This window comes from Chroicocephalus ridibundus, chromosome 3 (genome assembly GCF_963924245.1).
Source record: "Chroicocephalus ridibundus chromosome 3, bChrRid1.1, whole genome shotgun sequence".
NCBI lineage: Eukaryota > Metazoa > Chordata > Aves > Charadriiformes > Laridae > Chroicocephalus > Chroicocephalus ridibundus.
In genome coordinates, this window is record NC_086286.1 from 96,409,755 (window position 1) to 96,432,411 (window position 22,657).

The 22,657-nt window shown below is 42.0% G+C and overlaps 1 protein-coding gene across 4 annotated transcripts in view; it reads right to left on the reverse strand.

Moving 5' to 3' along the window:
• Positions 1 to 22,614, reverse strand: part of SMAP1 (small ArfGAP 1) — a 100,186-nt gene extending 77,572 nt beyond the window's left edge. For all 4 annotated transcript variants that reach the window (XM_063330234.1, XM_063330232.1, XM_063330231.1 and 1 more), the window contains exon 1: positions 22,357 to 22,614. In XM_063330234.1, the coding sequence (XP_063186304.1) occupies positions 22,357 to 22,474 (118 nt within the window). In that variant the 5' untranslated portion in view covers positions 22,475 to 22,614. The remainder of the gene's footprint in view (positions 1 to 22,356) is intronic.
• Between the last annotated feature and the right edge of the window lie 43 nt (positions 22,615 to 22,657).

The window sequence follows — 22,657 nt, forward strand, 5'->3', positions numbered from 1 at the left end:
GGGAAAGAAGGAGGATGAAGCAGGGACATTTGTGGTTATGGTAGCTGCCTTTCTGCCTTCCCAAACAACCGTTACACATGCTGAACCCTGCTTCCCAGGACATAGCTGGACAACTGCCTGCTGATGGGAAACAGTGAATGAAATTCTCTTTTTGCTTCACTTGAGGGCACAGCTTTTGCTTTCCTTATTTAACTGCCATGATCTCAAGCCACAGGTCTTTCCACCTTCCTTCTTTCTCCCCACCCCCACAGGAGAGGACAGCACATGAAAAGGACGGTGGGTATTCAGCTGCTCACTGCGGTCAACCCACCACACACGCTACTACATTAGTTTGCGTTCAGAAATCGTATACCAAGTTCTGAATAAAAAAAGAGAATTCAATTAGATGCACAGAAACAGCATTAATTGTGACATATTTAGAGTATTTATATTAGAGACCACCTAGACCCTAAGAATGAAGGAAATGTGTAGCCACAAGACACAAGATTCCCTGGTACCTCTTTAATTTTTTTACAATTGCTAGATAACTTGTGAATTTAAGAAACAACCTGAAGAGAGTTTTTCCCAGTTACAGTAGATTTCCATGTCAGTATAGTTACTGTACAGAATGACATTCTCCCTACTTGCAGAAATATCTACAGCTACTAAAAAACTAAAGAACATTTCAAAAACTGTTGAAAACTTCAGCAATAGAGAGACTGAAAGTAATTTTAGACACAAGTCTTCACATAAGTTGATTTCAAGCCAATTTTTAAATTGCTGAAGAAGTTACCCATCTTCAGATTACATTCTTTTATTGTAAAAAGTACATCAAAGTATGAATTTTGTGAAAAAGGCACCACTTTTACATATTCTCTGGTGAGGCGAAAGCTTTTCTCCCAGCATATTTCAAAAGTTTTCCCATTTTCCCCCACACACACACACTCTCCCCTCTTCAGGGTATCATTTTTATGAGATATTTCTCCTCCATATTATTTAAACTGGACTAGTAAGTACCTTGCACATGCTCAATGTGTGTGCATATACTCCCATATATCCCTTTCTTTCCCATCCCCACAACTCGTTCAGTTAGGACCTTACGTTTTACTCCATTATATTAGAAAGCCGATTGAAGAAGCTGCAATAAACATTCACAGCATTCCTGATACACCCCGCTTGTGTAATTATAGCTGATAAAACCAATTTTTTGTGGGTACAGGTGATATAGATCTTTGGGCAAGAATAAGGGAAGGAATGGTAATGCCGAAGCTGGTATTGTGCCTTACAGAAGGAAACTCAAGACAAAGTACATTAGTTTTTAGAAGTCTAAGGTTTAAGTTTTATTCCAAACAGCTCAAATTTTATTTTGCATTAGGTCTGTATCATACACAAGAAACAAGGCTTACAGGATATTGACCACTTAAAAATGCTTGGGAAAAAGTGCTTTTACCTGCATTACAAAAACCATGGAAGCCTCATATACTAACTGTATATGAATCAAAGGAGTCAATGCAGTGTGAAACACTGTTTTAGCTCTCCTTTTGATTAGTCTGTACAAAAATACGACTTTAAGCCTCTCAGTCAACACTCCATCCTCTACTCAGCATACAGAAGTTAGTGAGAAAGGTTATATACTGCCAGACAAGACTGGGCAAGAGTAGGTGTACTTCCCACACAAACAAGTTAAAAAAGAAAAGTAGTGGATACCAGAACAAACTAAAAAGAAGAAAAAGGAAACAAAAGCATTGGGATATGACAGAGTTGGGAGATGTCCACTCTGAAGCAAGTATAAGATTATTGCAGACATGACTACTAAGTAGAAGAATGGTGCTGGTTGCCCCCCTTACCACAATAATTCAGAGTTTCCTTCCCTCTATCAGTCCACTACCATCTGTTGAGCTTACTGTAACGGCAGGTTAATACTGGAACAGTTCTTTTGCTGCAAAACAGGTGCTGCCCACTCTTACTAAACATCTCAACTTAGAGGGAGCAAACAGAGGCGAGAACTGGGGTAAAAAGAGCAAGAACATAGCCTTTCAATTTTATATTTAGTGTCATTTAGCTGGCCGTTACGCATCCCAGCAAACTACTACAAACCCTTTACACTATGTGCATAAAACCAGTTAGCCAGGAGACTATTAAGTCTGAAACAAAGTTTTCAATGAAGAAACAATGAAGGAACCTGTCAAGACTAAGTTTAAATAAGGTTTTGTATTACAGAGGCACATGAAAACAAAGTTAGTTTTCACTTTACATTCTTGCAGTTACCAATTAGCAATTCTACGAGGAAGGAAGCCAAGTATTACAAGTATTACAAGTATTACATGAAAAGCACTAACTGCTTTTCATCTCAATATAGTCCGTAGCAAACTTATCTTGGGCCAACATCTTCAAAGACTTCTGACAGAGTACAATTCTTCCTTTCGCTCAACTGCACCCTGCCTGTCACTTGACCATAAAGCACATTGAAGTTAGTTTAATTCTCTTCTGTTTCTCCAAATTCTGCTGCTGGTTGACAGCCTTTATTTGCCAAATAACTGGCTCCATCTTGTGGAATAGAGAATTAACTGCAAGAAAATCTACATGTCTCTTCTGACTCATCCTGACTGGTTGCTAGCCAGTTCCTAAAAAACTATAACTTTTTGGACAAAGACTTACCAAAAATCCTCAGTGGTTGCATTAGTACAAGCATGCCCAGGCAGCGCTCGCTCTCTCTGCATTAGTCCCCAACCCAATTCATACTGCACAAGTGTTCTGCTACTCAAGATTTCAATCAAGTCATCAATCAATATTTTCCAGAAACAGTAGTGATTTCTCCAAGCTGAGATACAGGTAAAGAACACGTACAGAAGACAAGCATTCTTACATAGCAGATCAGAGAAAAGAAGGAAAACTAGTAAGTAGCAGCTGTATTTTGTGCAATTCAACACAAGAAGAGTTAAGTAACACAAAACAGTCCCTCCTCCGGTGGGCACTCAGGGAAGAACAAAAGAGCAAGGCAGAACTATAGTGACTCCTCCAAGTTTCCCTCCTCGAACACACTAGAGACAGGGATTAAGTCAAGGTGATACTAAAATACAATTACTACCATCCATTTTCAGTCTAATCCTGCTGCTTCAAAGACCATCTCTTACTAATTTCATTGGAGGCTGCTTAGTTCTCCCACAAAAAGGCAGAATCACAACCACCATCTCCAACCATTTTTGATTCACAGACTTTAAGAGGAAACAATACAAGAAACACACACACACACACAAACACTCACACAATACAAAAAGCTTAACTGCAAAGTTAATCATGTCCACTGCATCAGTTCAATCTTCAAAACAGTAGTAAGAAACCAAGAAGCAACATATATCAGAATTTGTGAATTAAAGAACAAATCTTCTTAGAAAGAATACGCAAGATCTGCAAGACCTTTTCAAGATCTTGAAGCACAGGAGACTGTGAAAGAACCACAGTACAAGAATCTTTATTCTCAAATAAAATGTTCTTCAAGGTCGTTGAACCTTTAGTCTTTTGCAACTACTGATATAGGACTATTTACTTGTGACTTGATCCACTGAATTAGTTTCTTACTGAGCAGAACAAATAGCCTGAAGCCCGTTCTCGTGTCACATCTACTCCCTCTCATTAAGCTTGATTTCTTTTCCTCTACGCTAGAAAAGGCCTTGTTGGTTTACCTCCATAACCAAAGACTAGGAAAACGATGCAAGGTTTTCAGACGTCAAAGTCTAAGTATGCAGCAAAATATATGTTTTATATATAGCAAAGGCAATGAAAGGCCGTAGCTTAAACATACCTATAGTCTTTAGAAGTCTCATAGCTGACTTAATAAGCCTGTGTTTTGATAGTCAAGGCCAGAATTTGAGAACTTAACATTCGCTATATTCAAAAAAGGTTGGGAGGAGTTCAAGCAAGAGAGGCTGTTTTAGCAGTTTTGAATAAAATCAAACCCAACGGCATAAAGTGGCACTGAAGGCAGACAATTCAAGCAACTAAACAGACTGTTCCAGAGCCCGGCTTGATAACAGCTGAAATTTGTATGGTTCAAGGTCTATTGCAAGAATAGTGAGAAGACAAGCCTTAAAAGCATCACTTGGCTATTTTTAGCCAGGGTCTGGTAAGTGGCATAGAGTTTCAGGGACAGAATTCCTCCAAGTTTGTCTTTTCTGTCTGGATAACCATTTTTCATGAAAGTCAACAACAAATCTATTAAGCTTATTCTTATTTGTAACTCCAAGGGGCCTGTGTAGAAGTATTCTGAATGAAACTCTTCCCCTGCACAACCTGCCCCACCTCTAAAAGTCAGAGAAAAATACGTATCAACCAGTTTAAATTATTCCTTCAGGTCACTGATCCATTCGCTTCAATAGCATTCATAATTGTTAAGAGTGCCTCAAAGAAACTAAGACAGCTTCTCTATTTCAAGGGCTGTAGAAAGCCTTAACTAGAATGAAGTGACATGAATGTTCTTTAAGTTCTATGTTTAAGCCACAAAATTAAGCAGCTGGCTTGATAACTACTTTAATTCTGCAATATATTCAAGTCATACAGCATTTCAAATATCAAAATCCTTATTCAGTAAACTAAGTTAGGAATATGGAAAAAATGCAGCTTGCAAATCAGAGGACTGGTTAGTTACAGCTATTGGAAATATACAGGTAATGACAGTTTATTGTTGAGATGAACAGCCTTTTGCTTGTGCCAAATGGCTATTAGACAAGAAATCTTGTAAGGTGACAAAGTGAAAGAATTAAAATTTTTTGGCCTTATGAGCAAACAACCAGTTACTAAAAATCTGAGTTTTGACTGAATAAGACTGTGAGAAGATAAGTACGTTTTTCCAAAATAAAAAAAAAAATTATTTTACCAAACATGAGGTGATGATGATATGATGAAAGTACTAAGTTGTTAAACAAATAAAATACAGTATTTTGAGTTCACTGTGAAGTTATATATACATACATAGTTGAACACTCTTCACATAAAGTAATATTAAGAGACAGAGGAGATCAAGAATGGCTTTTGAAGATTTGTTGCCCAAAACATCACCAAGACCTCCTATTCATCTTATTTCTAAGATGACAAGATCTAAATAGAACACCTTCCTCATTAAAACACCTATTTTTAGTGCAAATATCAGTTTAACTCAGTCTTTTGTACTGAAACTTCCTTTAAAATATTTTTTAAAGTTCGTATTCCTGACTTGGAAGTACGTCACACCACAGATTTCTCCAACCATCCTAACACTGCCCAAGCAAGCAGAATCATAACCAGCTACTGAACTGTCAGAAAGCGGCTCCCGATCCTTAGCTGGCAACTACGCCTGCCATGCTCACGCTTGGTTACCCAGAGCACACGTATATGTATATGGAGAGCATATGGGACATTGCCACAGTGCTTCTACCAGCCTTGTGAGATACTAGTCTGCCACAAGCACACCCTTTGGAAAGTAAAGTCATTGCCCTAACAGTCAGAAATGTCAGAGATACTAATCCTGGCACATTCAATAAGCTAACAACTTCAGCAGTCAAATTTCAATTTGGCTAAGGAGTAGTGCTCTAATTTTACCTTGCCTGTTCACTCGTAAAAGAGAAAGATTGCTTGTGTCAGAGTTCAAGCTGCAAGAATAAGGTGCACAAGCTGTCATTTCCTGTTAGCAGCATTTGGTACTTTCTAAAAAAGACAAGGTTACGTAGCATATTACAGTATTAGTAGGAAGCTTCTGGAGATAGTCTTGACTGCAATTTTTCCCTTGTCAGCAAGGAACTGCTAAAAGGCTTACTGTTTTAAGTGTACAATTTATATTCCTTTTATAGGCAGAAATAAAAGGAAAATTGGAGAACAGTGAGCTCTAACAAAATGTTTTCATAAGCTGATAGCTAAGCATTAAGTAAAAGCATCACTGATAAGAAAAAAAAAAATCTACGCTACGCTGTTGGGCTGTAGCAAGAGCCCCTGTGCAGCCAGGCACAGGATGAAGGCAATGGAAGCATCTGCTGCAAAAATATCTTCAGCCAGCAACTGAAGTTCTTCCTTTAACCATGACAAAACCCTCAGAAATAAGACTGTTCTCAAGCTGGGTTTATAATATAGCCTGTTTGCCATAAACAAGAATGAAAACTTACCTTTATTTAGCAGACTACGCATCTAGTAACTGCATTAATCAGCTTCCCTTTACCTTTTCCAGTTAAATGGTAGTAGAGCCTGCTTAAGTAAACACTCCCCAAAAGTATACAAGCTCTGTGCAGCTCTCGGTGACTCTTGAGATGCTCTCCCTTATACATTCTACATTACAGAGCAGGTAATTGCACCTCCTTGACTTCTCCTACATGAACTTAGGTTTGAAAAAGGTGCAGAGAGAAACCAGAGATCCAAGTCTTTAGAGAAAAAGCAGAGTGCCAGACTTTAAGCTCTGGACCGTAGAAATACACTGAAACCATCTATAAAGACTGGCCAGATAGACAGTTTCTTGTACCAGTCTTCTCTGCTGTACTGGTTTGTGCTGGGATGGAGTTTATTTTCTTCATAGCAGCCCATATGGCACCGTGTTTTCCATCTGTGACCAAAACAGTGTTGACAACACACCAATGTTTTAGCTATTGCCGAGCACTGCTTGCACAGCATCAAGGCCTTTTCTGCTTCTCACACCACCCCACCAGCAAGTAGGTCGGGGATGGGCAAGAGGCTGGGAGGGGACACAGCTGGGACAGCTGACCCCAACTGGCCAAAGGGACATCCCATACCATATGATGTTGTGCTCAGCAATACAAGCTGGAGGAAGGAAGGAAGAGGGGGGCATTTGGACTTATGGCACTTGTCTTCCCAAGTAACTGTTACACGTGATGGAGCCCTGCTTTCCCGGAGATGGCTGCCTGCCAATGGGAAGCAGTGAACGAATTCCTTGTTTTGCTTTGCTTGTGTGCACAGCTTTTGCTTTACCTATTAAATTGTCCTTACCTCGACCCATGAATTTTCTCACTCTTATCCTTCTGATTCTCTTCCCCACCCCGGTGCTGGGGAGGACAAAACAAGCGGCTGTGTGGTGCTTAGCTGCTTACTGGGATTAACCCACAACACCCATGTTCACTGCAGAGACTTATTCACCTACTTTCCTCTCCTACATACTGTCTTCCCTCACTTCCTCTGTGGGTTAAATAAACCGGACTAAGTAGATTTTGCCCTTCTTACCTACAGCGAGCCTATTTGCCCACCCCCACATACTAATATATTGCAGTTCTCAGGCTCAGGAACACCCTAACATGTAAATGAAGCTCCATTCTTGGATGATCCAAGAGTTTTACTGTAACAACATTATTAACCTTCAGAGCAGCACTTGCTGTGGACCTCAGGGTATTAGCTTAATGAAAAATGATGGGAAAGAACAGGCTGAAGAGGACAGACAGCCTTTCCCCCTCTTTAAACTCCAGTGGCATGGACACAAATCCTTCCCACACATCCCCAGGACTTGCACGCCAGCCTAGCTACACCCCAATACCGTACTCCCCAAAGTCTCAGCAAACAGCTCAGACTTTGGGAGCGCTTCAACACCCATCCTCGTAGCAGGGTTTGGGCCAATCCACAAAACACAGGGGGTGTGTGCTCTGTGAGACGTTTAATGCCTGCTCTTTTAAAGATAAAGATACTGTATTTCCTTAGACAGTGAATAAAAACTGTAAATTAATTTAGGTGTGAATGGACGTCCCGAGGTCATTTAGGCTAACTTGATGCTCCAAACAGATTTAATTCGACTGGGCTGCTCAGGGCTTTGTTCAGTTGTCCTGAACACCTTTAAGGTATGTTCCACCACCTCTCTGAGCATAACATGGTCCAGTATTTGACCACTTCATGGTTAAACAAACAAACAAACCACAAACTTCTTTATATCCAATCAGAATGCATCATGCCACACAAGGCTGAAATGTGCTTTGAATTTTTCTAAAGGCATCTTCTCGCTTCCTAAAACTATGGTGGTCTCCTCTGAGATGACACTAAATTAAATCTAATTCAAATTAACACAATTAAGCACTCCAGCGTGACCATCAATGCTGGAGTGTTGATCCTCATCAACACTCAGACATCATGTATCATTATATCAGCTACGTTTGACTGGGAAAGGAAGAAACAAATTTACTTTCAAGTAGTGTTCTTCATAGTTGCTTTAACTAGATTTGTGTTACACAAAAAAAAACGCTACTCTCCTTTTCTTTGAAAGTTACTTTTCCAAAATGATTGCTACCTTCTGTGGTCGTAAGAAAAGAAGTTGTGGCTGTGCAATATTTTTTCCTCAAAGTATCATTTTCTTCAGAAACTAGGAAGACAAATTGAATACAATACCAAAGTACTGAGCTGCATTTAGTCTGGAATACAGAATTTTAAGTTTTCAGAGTGGAATTAACATTGTTTGAGAAGTATCAATTCTCAAAACGTACTCCCAAAAGTCTGCAGGATCCTCTAGTATGTGATCTTGTATCTGTTTTATTTTTTAAAGTCTCTTTTAAGACCAAACACTTGATAGAATCTTTTTGCTGTATTAACATATTTTTAGAGTAGCCTTTTTAAACAGGAACTCCACAAACACCCAAACCCCACAGAAACTGCAGTGAACAAGACAAGTGGGAAGGGGCATTTAGCATCACTTCTTTCAGAGGCTGTTTGCTATGGGCTGCATAATACTAAGAAAAGTAAACCAAGGCTTCACAATCTTTATTAAGGGGAATAACTGCTACTTTTTACTTCAAACACAAGAAACCCTCAGCACTTGCAGTGGGTTAACCTTGGCCAGCCACCACATGCCCACCAAGGGGGAGACAATAAGATGAAAAGACTCATGGGTCAAGATAAAAGCAGTTTAATAAAGAAAAGCAAAGGCCATGCGCCAAAGCAAAAGAAAACAAAGATGTATTCTCTACTTCACATCAGCAAGCAATGCCTAGCCACATCCTGGGAAGCAGGGCCTCAATACGCATAGCGGCTACAGCAGAAAACACACACCTTGGCAAAAAATGTTCCCTCATGCCCCTTTCTCTTAGCTTTTATTGCTGTGCACATTATATATATGGTATAGAATATCACTTTGGTCGTTTGGGTCAGCTGTCCTGGCTATGTCCCCTCCCAGCCTCTTGCCCACCCCCAGCCTAGTGGCCTTTGTGGGGAGGCTGGAGAGACAGCCTTGATGCTGTGGGAGCACTGCTCAGCAACAGCCACAACACTGCTGTGTTATCAACACCCTTCTAGCTACAGATACAAAGCACAGCACTATGAGGGCTGCTATGGGGACGTTAACTCCATCCCAGCCAGACCAAATGCAGCAATTCAGTACATTTAAAGTTGAGAATAACCCACCTAAGTATCACTTGGCAATGAGAACAAAGATCAAAAAGCCTATACTGAACGTGTTATTGGCGTGTCTCTTCCATTTAATGACTGCTTAGGAGGGGAGCTCAAATGCACGAGCACATTTCTGCTGAAGCTGCAAAGGGTGAACATTAAGTATGACATTTTCCATGTTTGAAGAAAGGGATGTTTTTGCCTTTATCTACAGATAACAGGCAACGGAACAAATATCCCCTGGGTATATACCCCAATGGGAAAATCAGTCCCTATACTTAAAAGCATTGTTGCTTATTGATCACTGGTTGTTTCTAGACATTGTTCTGGATGGCAAATTTAAACCCAAATGACACCTGAACACACATTGCAAGAAGATTATTTAAAATGATCACTCAGTCCCAGTTGCCACTCACTGACATGTTTTGAATCCACCTGCAAGTTCAGTTGCATTCAAAAATAGGTTACACACAATGAATCACATCCATCTTGTTTTGCAGAAATTTCTATAGGACTACTACTGCCTTTAATCCTACTAATGAAGTCCTGTACTACTAAGCTTTATCCATTTTCATTCAAGCACTTCAGTAAAATTGCATTACAGACTCTTGTTCCCTCCTCCTCAAAAAGGAGGTAGTACACAAAACGGGTATGGCAATCAATAGCCAAACGTGGAATATCATATTCCTTTCCTCATCCATGCAAGAGGGACAGTTCCCTACTCCTATCAATATATTAATTTTCTTACACAAAATCACAGCCAGGCATAGCTTTGAGAAACAGAACTGCTCTTCTACCAAATCACAGCTGCAAAGTTAGTTGCTTGGCAACATTGCCCCTTTAAGTATCACACATGGCTGTCCACAGCTCTGCTCCAACAGGGACTGAGCTACAATCTCTACCTCTTTTTCCTCCATGGTCTAATGGAAGTAAATAATTTCCCTCAAGAAAGAGGGGGCAACTGACAGTCTAGGTTTACGGAGACAGGCAGTACATTGACCTGTGCAGTTTTCAATTCCCCCATAAAACTTGTCACCATCTTTGTAAGCTACAGAATCAGCGCTCTCCATATCCACATTTACCGCAGACTTGCAGGACTAGGATGTTCTCTGAACCTCCAGGTTCCTCAGACAGTGAGCCCGTATGTGTGAGTCAACATAAGCAGGATGCAGGAACAACCACAAAACCACAGATGAAATGCGAAGAGTAAATTTAATCTCGATACCTCATGAACAGGGGCATCTCTGAACCAGCACCCAGGTAGAGGCACGCAAGCAGGAATGCAGGCACCGCAGAGCTCAGTCCTCGATAGAGAGCATTACTGAACCTGCTGTTCTCGCCTGTGTATCAGGGATTCAAGCTGACATGGTTTACCACTGTGCTTTGATCTTTCCAACAGCAGGGCAGGAATCTCAAGCATGTTCAATAGGGTGCTTCTGAGTCTACCACAGGCCTATGTTATCTAAACACAGCTGTTCTACTTGTCAAGCACACAAGACTAAACAATGATCAGTATTATGTGTGCGTTTTTCTACACCTCAGCTGCAAGTCACTTGAGCATGTTTACAATCCTCCTCACCGATCTTCCGTTACTTTCCCACACCAGAACACAAAAGCATCTAGCTCCTCTGGATCTACTCATAAGTATTTTGGATAAGGTGGAAACAAAGCAGGAACTCAGGTTCTCCAGACTGGGTCAAGTATTGTAACGCCAAGCAGGAACTACGTGACAGTATATACTCAGACATATACATTTATCACCTACTGGAAAGCTACAAGCGATTAAGACATGAGAGTGGAGGATAAATAAGGGTTAGTGTTATTCCATGTAATCAGAGTCTACTGTAAACAAAGATGAATATGAAATAGGTATCCATTCTTTCCCAAAGAAAATTAAAGTCTTGTGTGAAGGGCTTTTTGTGAAGCAATTCAAAAGAAAAATGAAAAAAAGAGTAACATTGCTCAAGCTCTCAGCAGACATTAATCAGATAAGAGGTCAGGATGGGAGGAGAACAGGAACCTGTAGTAGTTTGTTTTGCCCCAGTCTTCCGAGGGATATCATTTGTAGTAATAACACAGAGCTCCACCAGCAGTTTTAAGATACAGGGAGATTTCTGACACAAGAGACTCCAGTTCTAAGCAACTCTGTACCAGCTCTAAGAGGCAGTTTAACTTGTGAAGGTATTCTCCCAGCACTTCAGTCAAAAGGCATCAGTAACCTTTCTATGTAGTCCCTCAATTCTTACTTGCTTCAAATGGCCAGATTTTGTCCTTTTTACCTCTGGATGCACAAACCACAGCACGGTTTCTATATTGGCTATTTCAAGAAAAGTCAAAACTCTACTACAGTCTGTATTTACTGCTGTTTAATCACTTTCCTTTCTCATAATGGACCTCAACTTTAAACAAAGAATCTACTTTTTATCTACGTAGGCAGGTGCTTACACTGGAAAAATAAAAACTTAGGTGGTATCTGCATTGGGACTCCATACCAGCTCATAAGTGATACAACAGCTGAATTGGATCTGAAGTAGCTGAGATCAGAAGGGGTCCCTGAAGATGCTCTAGGCTAGACCCTCCTGCTCAGAGCAAACTACAGCAGGTTGCTTAGAGCCGTTTCCAGTCAGGTGTTGAGTATCTCCAGGGTCATGGACTCCACAGCCTCTCTCCAATATTCAACCTCTCCTAGAGTAAAAAAAAAAGTTTATTCTTATGTTTCAGTGGAATTTCCTGTGTTTCAATTTGTGCTCATTGCCTCTTGGTCCCATCAATGGACACTACAGACAAGCCTGCCTCTCTCATTTTTGCTCCCTGTCACCAGGTATTTATACACATTGATAAGATCTCCCCAACAGCCTTCTCTCCTCCAGGCTAAGCAACCCCAGCTCTCTCACCCTCTTCATTTTAGCACCTCTTTGCTGGATTTGCTCCAGTCTGTCCATGCTTCTCTTGTCCTGTGGAGCCCAGAACTGGAAACAGTACTACAGATGCAGTCTCACCAGTGTCAAGGAGAGGAGAAGGATCACCTCCCTCCAGCCACTGACAATGCTCTTCCTGAAATTCAGTCCAAGATATTGTTGGCCTTCTTTATGGCGAGGGTGCATTACTGGCTCATGACCAGCTTCTGATCCACAAGACCCCCAGCATCTCTTCTGTACCCCCAGCACCCCTCCCTAGGGGTAGGGCTTTGCATTTCCCTTTGTTAAACTTCATGCACTTTCTATTGGTCCATTTTTCAGAGATAGTCTTCCAGTCCTCAAGACCTTCCCCTCGTCACCATGACCTTACAGTTACTGTGAGTGGCCTCAAAGTGACAGGTAAATCCCATCAAAGCCCACAGACTTGCATACAACCAGTTTCTGTAAGCACTCCCAAACCTGATCCTCCTCTACTACTGACAGTAAGCCCTCCTTGCACCAGACCGTCAGGTGTCAGGGATCTGGAATTCCTGAAGGCAAGCCTGACTAGTAAAGGCCAAGGTGAAGAAGGCATGGAACTCCCCAGTCTTTTCCACATCCCTTATCACCAGGTTCCCTGCTTCATTTACCAGCAGGTCCACATTTTCTTCAGTCTTCTTTTTGCTGCTGATTATCTGTCAAAGCCCTTCTTGTTACCATTCACGTATCCTTTATCAGATTCAACTCCACATGGACATTGTCTTTCCTACCTAAATGCATCCTCCTGTGCTTGAAGGACTGTGTCTCCATGTTCCCTGCAGGTCATCTGTCTCTGCTTCCACCTCTTATATGCTTCCTTTATATGTCTGAGTTTTGTCAGGAGCTCCTTGTTCATTTAAGCAGGCCCCTTGCTGCCTTTGTGCAATTTACTGCTCATCAGGACGTGCCACACTAGAGGTTAAAGGAGTGGCTCTTAGAGGAAAAAAAAAAAAATCAACCAGCTTTCCTGGACCTCTCTATTCACTAGAACCATCTCCCAAATGGTTCTTCCAAGAAGATCCCTGAACAGAAGAGAGTCTTCTCTCCTGAAGATTTTGGTTTTGATTCTACTCCACTTCGTTCCCTCTTCAGATCCTGAACTCTTCCATCTCACAGTCACTGCAGCTAAGACAATTCCTAGCCTTTACATCCTCAGCCTTCCTTGTTTGTAAGCAACTGGTCCATCAGGCCCATCTGAGCATCTTCCTTTGTCCTCAACCACTTATGTTGATAAGTGGTCATCAATGCATACCAGAAGCCCCCTAGATTGCTTGTTCCCTGCTGTGCTGTCCCTCCAGCAAATATCAGTTTGTTTCAACCCCATGTGCACCAGGGCCTGTGAATGTTAGGCTTGAGCTGTCTGAGGAAGGCCTCATTCCTGATTAGGTGGTCTGAAGCAGATACCCCATGACATCACCCATAAGCTCTCAACTGGCTCATTAGCCATCTCTAGGCAACGCTGCGTGCAGCTCTGCTGCTCTTACAGAAAATGGCAACTTCCCCTTATCATCATCATTCCAGCCCGCCCTTCCTAAAGCACCTGTGCCTATCCATTGCCATCCTCCAGTTGCGCAAGCTATCCCACTCTGTGATGCCAATAAAAATCACAGCTCAGTCTTAACTCATTTTTACCCTTCTATGATATCTGAAAATAATTCGTTGTTGACAGTACAGTGAAGATGGACTCAACTAGCCATGGATTCAGTAGTGTTACTCTTCAAGAGCCTAACATGAGAATAAGATACCACTGAATAACTTTACCTGTTCACAAGGCAAAGTCGTTAAGTCTTGGGGAATTTAGTTGTGGCCACAAGAAAACAATACAAAGCATCTACGTTCCTAATGTAAAGCTGAATCATGCTCAAATGAATGTTAGTGATCCAGTCCTAAGAATGTGACACTTGAGCAAAATTAAGTGCTGACTACTCCCCGAGTAATGGCCAATAATGGCTCTTAAATCCTATAGGAAGAGAGAGTATAATCCTATATTAAAGAGGGAGTCACCTCTCCAGAAAAAGGTACCTCCCTAAAAGTCTACTTATCACATACATATACGTAATTGCTTCTTCTGTATTGTTGACAAGGACTTCTTAAGGCTGCTGCACAGCTGTTCTTTCTTTACAGTGTTCAGACCAAAGAGGGCAGATTCATAAGACAGCATCAGTTTCAGTTCCACAAAAGGAGATTTAGGAACAAAGCAAAGATCAACAGCTGCTATCAACAGCATCCTGCAGTGGCACCTTTTTCACATCACTAAGGAGTGTCAGAATCACAGCTTAGGTACCATTAAGAGACACACATCAGTAGCCCCTGACCAGAAGAACTAGGGTGTCTTGTACTTCAAAAAGGCAATAACATGGTCTCATCAATACCAAAAATCACTTTTCAGGAACTGTCCCACTTTTATGGTCCACACAAAGGAAACGGCTCAGATTGGTGCCCTACATTCAGAAGTATAGGCCTTGGCAAACTAAGGACATAAGGACTTCTGCATCTGTATAATCTACGTCACAGAACCTAAACAGTTACAACATAATAGTAAAAAAAAAAAAAAAATCCGAGTCCCACAAATATTTTTATTAGCAGTCACAGAAAAATTTAGGTTGAAAGGGACCTCCAGCCTCCTGTCAAAGCAGTGCTAACTTCAAAGCTACATCATGCCACTTTGGGTCTCATCTTAAGCCCTGAAGAATGGAGACTGCACCCACAAACACCGTTTTAAGGACTTCAGTAAAAAGCCTTCAGGCTGTGCACACAATTTCAACAGCAGGAACCTATATTTGAAGACAGCCCTGTTTTATTACAGGCTAAACAGGCTTCCTGTGACTTCTTTCAGACCATTCTTCTGTACTATAAAAGTCAGGAGATGGAAACAAATCCCTTCCTTACATGCAGAAAAACCACCACCTGAGTCACCCAATACTGCAACACCCTGCCCACATACAAGTTTTAAACTAAAGCGGCCACATTCCTCCTCTCCCAACAAGAGAGGTGTCTTCTGAAGAGCTCCTTTCTCAGGTGAGACAATTAATTGCAGCTCTCAGGGCCACAACAGCAACTAATTCCTAACAAAGATTCAGTCCCATGCAACCAGTGTCAAGAACAGGCAGACAGGGAAATTTTACTTAATAGCAGCAAATCAGACAAAAAAAAAAAAAAAAGGAAAAAAGGAAAAACAACTGGGGATACAGCGTCAAGACAGACTGAACAGAATTTCTGGTCCCTTAAGGTCGTTGACAAAGAGGCCAGAAAAATAACAGATGATCACTAGGATTTCTAGCGGTACGGTTCCTTACTATTATTAGAGGTCAAGATACATCATGCCAGTTGCTAAGCTTAAGCAGGACCCACACTGACTCAAAGCAGTTTGCCTTCATTATTCCTGGTGGAAGGATATTGCAAAGGCTCACCAAACAGAAGATGTTGATGCATATTCTGGTCTGTTATGTGCCTATGATCTTTACTAATCTGGTCTCACAGTAGCTATACCAACCTTGCAACAGAATCACACAGAGAACCACCAGCAATGTCTTGATACAAGTAACCTGATGTCAACATCTGGTATTTGCAGCTATATTCTTCAGTACAAGATACCCATAGAGCAATAATCAGCTACTGGTTGATTACTAATCTGTATTTCAATTTCAGCATAGGGTTAGAAGTTGCACTTGAGCTGATGTGTGAAACTGACCTCCAACATAATCCAACTCTGTTCCATTTTCCCTGGTGTCCTACTTCAGCAATTTCTGCACCTTAAGAGGAGGACAGGGACAGTCTTCACCTGAGGAGGTACAGCAGCCTTGTCCTACAGCAAGCTAATACTGTTGATGAGCTGTCCCAAAGCTTTCCGACACTGACAATCAGAGGCCAAAGCTGAGGCCTTGCACAGGCTGAAGGCAGTGGACTATAGAGGCTTATCCATTTGCTTTAGGTAAATTCCCGAGGAAGAAGTACGCTATTTATTAAAGTATACAGGCAAGAGCAACACAGTGAGAAGACCAGCCATCAAAACAAGCAAGCAGCAAAAGCAGCTTCACAAAGAGTGACATCTGTGCACATTTAAGCTGGTCTTCCAGCCACAGAAGAGATCATATGCAAGATTTAACTGTCTACAAACTAAAAAGTGAGTTTGAACGGCAATAAACCTATCTGGAATATTACAGATTTGTTTTGATAGCTAGTTTGCCCATTTCAATTTAAACTAGATGTTTTTTCTCCCCCACTAAGAGGCTTTGTGTTTGAGATTGGCAAGTTGTTACGGAAGTTAAAGTCAGGTTTACTTGAAGTCAAAATTGTAATAATGGGTTCTGGCTACACGAATTTCAGTACAGCAATCTTTCCTGTTCAGTCTTTCCCCATACTCCTAAGAGCCTGCACCTGCCACTCTTCAGACAGAGAAGACCAAGTCTTCAGTCATATACAGATCTCCAAGGATACTAGTAAAACTAGAAATATTGATTATAATATTAATGAAAATATTTTTCAAAGTTAACCAATTTTAATCTGTTTGAACAAGCAACAGTATCAACGTGACTCTTTGTACTAGGATTCTGGTAAAAGATCATCTAACCAGGCTTCAAGCACTGCCAGGCATGAAGTAAGTAAACACTGGGCGGGGTGGGGGGGAGGGGGGGGAAGTCACACAGAATGCCTCCTCTGATACTGAAATTTATTCACCTTCTCTGAAGGCCCAAGACGTCAGCAACTGTCTATACAAAGGTCGGCAAACTTCCAACTATGCTATTTTAGCTTTGTTAGTTAAAAAAAACCAACCAACTCTAAAGCAGTTGACAACTCGGGTAATTGCCTTATTGACAGAGAGATGAATTTACAAGCAGATTTCAGAAGTCAATCCATTTGTACTAAAGCCAACATCCAAATGCAAGCATAACAAACACAAAAGGTATGTTAGAGAACATTCACACTGGTTTCAAACATACCTCTTTTGTTTAAACATCGTTAGGAACAGTAATTGGAATCTTATTTGACATTTGCAGAAACAGTCACACTAGACCAAGATTGATTGCCTTCAGTTTACTTTACAGGCCTACTTGCTTAGATGGCTTGTCCTTTGAAACTGCTGAATATCTTGTCCCTTTCTAAGAAAAAGCATCTCTTTTTGTCCTTCATCACACTCTCCAACTTCCAATCTTCAGTAGTGTTTAATATCAGCACCCAAATAATACCAGCCTTGCTGCCAAGCAATAACACAAGCCTAGGAGACTTCCAGCATGTTATAACTAGGTACTAAGTAGATAGAAATAGCAAGTTATAGCTCCTATAGTCAAAGGGTTGCTGACTGAAGTTAACATTTTTTTATTTTGTCTCCATTTGACAGATCTCTAAGAGGTGTTATTGCTTTAAAGATTCAAATATCAGCACTGGAACAACAGTAAAAGTGCATATATTTGCCCCCTATAGTGAAAGGGGAAAAACACCCAACCACGTACTTTACAACAGCTTTCAGCATAGTGTACACAGGAGATAGATGGACAGATCTATAGCTATTTCTTTCTCCTAGATTATTCCAATTCCTGCTAGCTTTACCTAGTTATACACACAAAAGGAGCATAAAGGCATTCCAGTCGCTTATCTCTTTCAGAAATTCAAGATGACTTAAGCTACTGCCAACATGCCTTACTATTTCCTACAAATATTAGAAACTGTAGCATACTACTTCCCAGTAGTATAACACTGGGAAGATATCTACTGCCTCATGTAGATGGCTGTTCAGACAGGGATGGAAAGAACAGGCAGTACACACACAAGCACTGCCTTGTCAAATACCATCCCAACCACCTCACTCTTCCAAAAATCTCAGTGATTGCAAAGACAGTTCCAGAACCTTTGACTTTCAGGCTTCTTCTTCACAGAGGTGTCATCTAGTCTTTCTGTCAGCTGTATGACTTACAGTTTGAAAGTGACACACGGCAACTACAGTATGGCCCTACAGCAGGTAGTTTCCAACATGTTTGAGCAGCGACAGTCAGATTCATCGCAGCTATTTCAATAGTTAAAAGGCAAATACAGAATAAAAAGCACTTCCAGAAACTGTTGCCAGAGTCAGCAGTCCTAATTATTGCTTAATGCTTACTCTGGCAGATGTGTCCTCAGCTGTATTCTCCACCTTCCAAAAGACTTCCAGAACAAAGCTCTCTAGTGTATCTGCATATCTCGTACTTGAAAAAGTAGGCCAGAAACCAAAAGATGGCTTTTTCTTGATACAAGACCACTATTAATGATAGCAAGTTTATCTTGAGGAAGACCAAGAAGTAGCTTTTTTTAATTCTCACACAAGAGCAAGCATGCAATAATATAGGAAAGGTGTACGCTTGAAACTTCCTCACAAGCAATGCAGAGGGTGCTCATATCCTGAGAGCAAGGACAGCTAAGTCATTAATTTAGAAGTGAATCAGCAGTAGGACAGCAGTAAATTCTGATGAACTTTTTGATGAGATAAGTAAAGGCCAGCAGAGAAGCCTTAATGATATGAAGGAAGAGTTCAACAGTAGCATTACAGTAGATATGATCAAAGCAATGAGTGATAAAAATGCAAATATGACCACATGAAATTTTGGGGGGTCAAAAGGACATTTATAAGATTTTAAATGATATCTAGCTACCTGAGAACTCCCAGTGCCTCAAAAGATAGCAGTAAAAACAGATTTACAAGTACAGTCTGCAGGATTTCAACATCCCTTGGATGTTACTATCCGACCAGAAGCCTAGGGTAAATATAATACCTAAGGTTTAAGAGAGACTATAACATTTACAGTGAGAGGAAGGAATTAGTGATGACAGCCTCTTAGCTTCAGTTAAGAACCCATGCTGAATTTAAGCTGATGCCAGCTATCTGAAAGACTACACTGAAAACAGTGGTTTTACGTATTGCCAGAACAAGACCCAAGATACAACTGCAACTTGTTTACCACAACCAGAGTTAATCATGAAGACAATGTTACCCAACAATTAAGTGAACAGGAAGAAAGCAAAAAACAGAATTCAGAAGATACTACTGAACAATAAAAAGGAAAATGACAGATAAAGGAGCAAAGCCCACACAAAAGAGGAAAGTAACAGAAACTGAAGGGGACTGCATTTTAAAGGGGAAGAAAGAGGAAAAAAAAAAAAAAGACTCAATTACATTAACAAAAGGAAAAACGTAAGTTCTGAACTAGTACTGACACCAGAAGTCCTAAATATTTTGTCATGAATGGTTTCATGTTCGTGTCTGCAGAACACATGATGAAGAGAATCTCTAGTGGAACTGGCAACGGAGAACTCCAAACTACAATGACAAACATGTCCAGAGATGAAAGGGATGCTGTTAGTGACGCAAGAGGTGAAGGAGACCATCACAGTCTGCGAAAGGCCATGCAGACAGCTCACACACACTGGTTAGCTAATAGAGCCACGTTAAAAATTGCTGCCTCAGACATCACTGCATACCAGGACTAGCAAAACTACAACTTTGCCAGACATCAGCAAGTCATTAGCACTCAACTGCCACGGATTAAGTGTGAAACACATTAGGAAAAATCAGCTGGCTGCAACTGAAAGAAGTGCCCTTCACTTCTCCTCTTCTTTTGGTCAACATGAAGTTTCAACAAATATACATATATATATATATATAAAACAAGGAAGAGTTCAACAGTGGCACCACGTGCTCATGCCAAGCTGGATTTAACTGAACAACTCATCGTGGGTTTTTTCTGAGCCACATGTCTTCTGGAAGTATACAGACATCTAGACTTCAAGGTATAGCAGAGGCATCTCAACATTTTTCACACAACTGTCCTTTCTAGAAGGAAGCTTCCTAAACTTAAGGAAAGAAATCTACAGAGAGTGTCCATATATGACCATCTCTCAGTTAAATGCCTGTAGAATAGCTGAAACCAAAATAAATTTATCATTCCACACTCTCGCCCCTCCAACTATAGGAAAACCACACACTTAACTACAGGAATACAGGCAAAGGCAGATGGCACTGCAAAGCTAATACAATACAAGATCTAAAATAAGAATTGCCAGAACAGGATGAGGCAAGTGCAAATTGAAGGGAGAAAGAGAATAATAAAAAAAAATATTTTCCTCAATATTGTAAGCTCACATTGCATCACACAGTATTTTCATGTCAGCTTTCCTGGGGGACAGGGTGACAGCAAGCCATGACTCTGGCATACAGAGAGACAGCGAGGGAGAAGTGGCGTTGAGCAAAAGAGAAATCAGAGAGGCCTTTGGAAGTACAGTCAGATTTCAGTAAGGTAGCTACGTAAAATAATTTATTAGAAAGATGGCAACTGAATTACAGGTACTAGCAGAAGACAGTCTGGTCAAGAGGTTGGTAGCTCCTCCAGAACACAAACAGGAAAAAAACAAACTCAAGGTACATCAAAGTTTGAACTCATGGAAGAAAGCTCTTGTGACAGAAGAGAGGTATGAAAGTATGAAAGAAAACAATACTGGATAAAGATACTCATATACATTACACAAATACAAGAAGGAAGAAGCTGAAAGTGTCAGCATTGCTGAACTGAAGTGGCAAAAGATACCAAGCAGCAAGGACTATGAAGACTTAAAAATGATACTTTGAACAAGTGATGGTTAGAAAGAGAGAACTCAGAAGACAGGACAAAAATTAGTTGGAGAATTCCAGACTCTGATCTTGAGCAACCCAGCTCTGAGGCCTACACTATGGAAGAACACACATATGGAATTCCATCAGCAAGCAACTCAGAGCAGCATCCAGCGTGGAAGTCTCAAGTGCCAATAACGCACAAAACACACAAGCATGATTTTTGCAGAAGCAGAAGACCACCAGTTACAACAAGTCTTTTACACAGTAACCAGAAGTCTAGGTGCCAAAACAGCTGTTCTAGAAAATTATTAAGAGTTATTTCCAAAATACAAAGATCTATAATCCTTGATGTAATCCACCTTATATAATTCTTGGAGTTATATACTAGGAAAATAAAGTCTTTCTGTGTTTCTGATGTATTGTCCTGGTTTGAAGGGGAGAGAAGTAAAAGAGAGCATCTGTTGTTTGTTTTAGTGGACAGCCCAGCCCAAATCACGACATTTATCAAACAACAGCATTGTGCAAGGCACTGCACAATTTATGTCCATGGCGAAAAACGCAGCATGCACGGACTGGAAAGGAAAATGGTTGTTCAAAGTATCTCACCATACTTAACCTCCAGCTGAGGTGGAAAAGGACTGAGCAAGGCAGTTCTGGAGATAATCATACACTACAAATACCTCATCATTACTCAGGAAGTATTATACTTAAAACAATAACTTACTGTGCAATCATCTCATTTAGGGTAACGTCTTAAATGAATCGATGCTAGATGAAAGAGGGAGGCACTACATTTTTCCATTTCAAAGCCACAGAACCCAAGGTAAACACAAATGTAAATACGTATCTACCTCTGCGCCGAATAAAAGTATTAGACTGAAGGGAGGTAAGATTTGACAGCGATGTAATCTTTAAAGTTTCATTCATCACCAAAGCGAGATCTGTGGCACGTTTAACCGGACACAGACACCCAGACCGGAGGAGCCCTGCCGTGACTGGCTCGACACCGAAGGGCATCGCTTTGGAGGCTCCACAACCAACTCATGCGGCGGCGCCTGCCCCTGTGGCGGGCCAGCGCCTTCCCGAAGGCCCAGTGCCACATCCCGCTCCCGATCCACACCTGGCAGCGCGGGGAGCGGCGCTGAAACTTCAGGAAAGGGCTGGGCCAGCCATGGCACCCAGCCTCAGATGCATGGGGGGGTCCCGACTTCAGGGTAACGCCGGGTGGAGAAGCTGAAATCGCCTCACAAGGAAATCACAGGTTACGTGCTCTCCTGCCACCGCCGCTCCCCCCGGCCCGCCCCGATCCCCGCTGCCGCCCCTCCAGGCCCCGTTTCGGGAGGGGGCCGGTCGCCGCCGCTGCGGACGTGGAAGCGGGGCGGGGTGGCGGGGCGGCGCCCTCCCTTCTTCCCTTCCCCTCCCCGGGCCTCGCCGCCGGCCTCCCGGCCCCAGCGGGGACCCCGCCGAGGCGTCCGCGGGCGGACACACCTGGCCCGGCCGCTCGCCTCCCCCGCGCCCGCCCCGCCGTACCCTTGGCCTCGCAGTCCGCGCAGTACTTGTTGTCCTCCTCCCGCAACAGCTTGGCTAGGATGGCCTGGTGCTGCTCGTTCTGCTTCTGCGCCTTCTCACGGCAGGAGCGGGTGGCCATGGCGGCGACAGCGGGGGGCGGCGGCGGCAGCGGGTCGGGCTCGGCAGCGCTCGGGACGCGGCGCTCCGGCCCTGGCGCAGCCACGGGAACCGGCTGCCGCCAGCGCCGACTTCCTCAACCGGAACTACTTACGGCCGCAGACGCATCCGCCCATCCCCTTCTCGCGCGCACGCCCACCCCGGC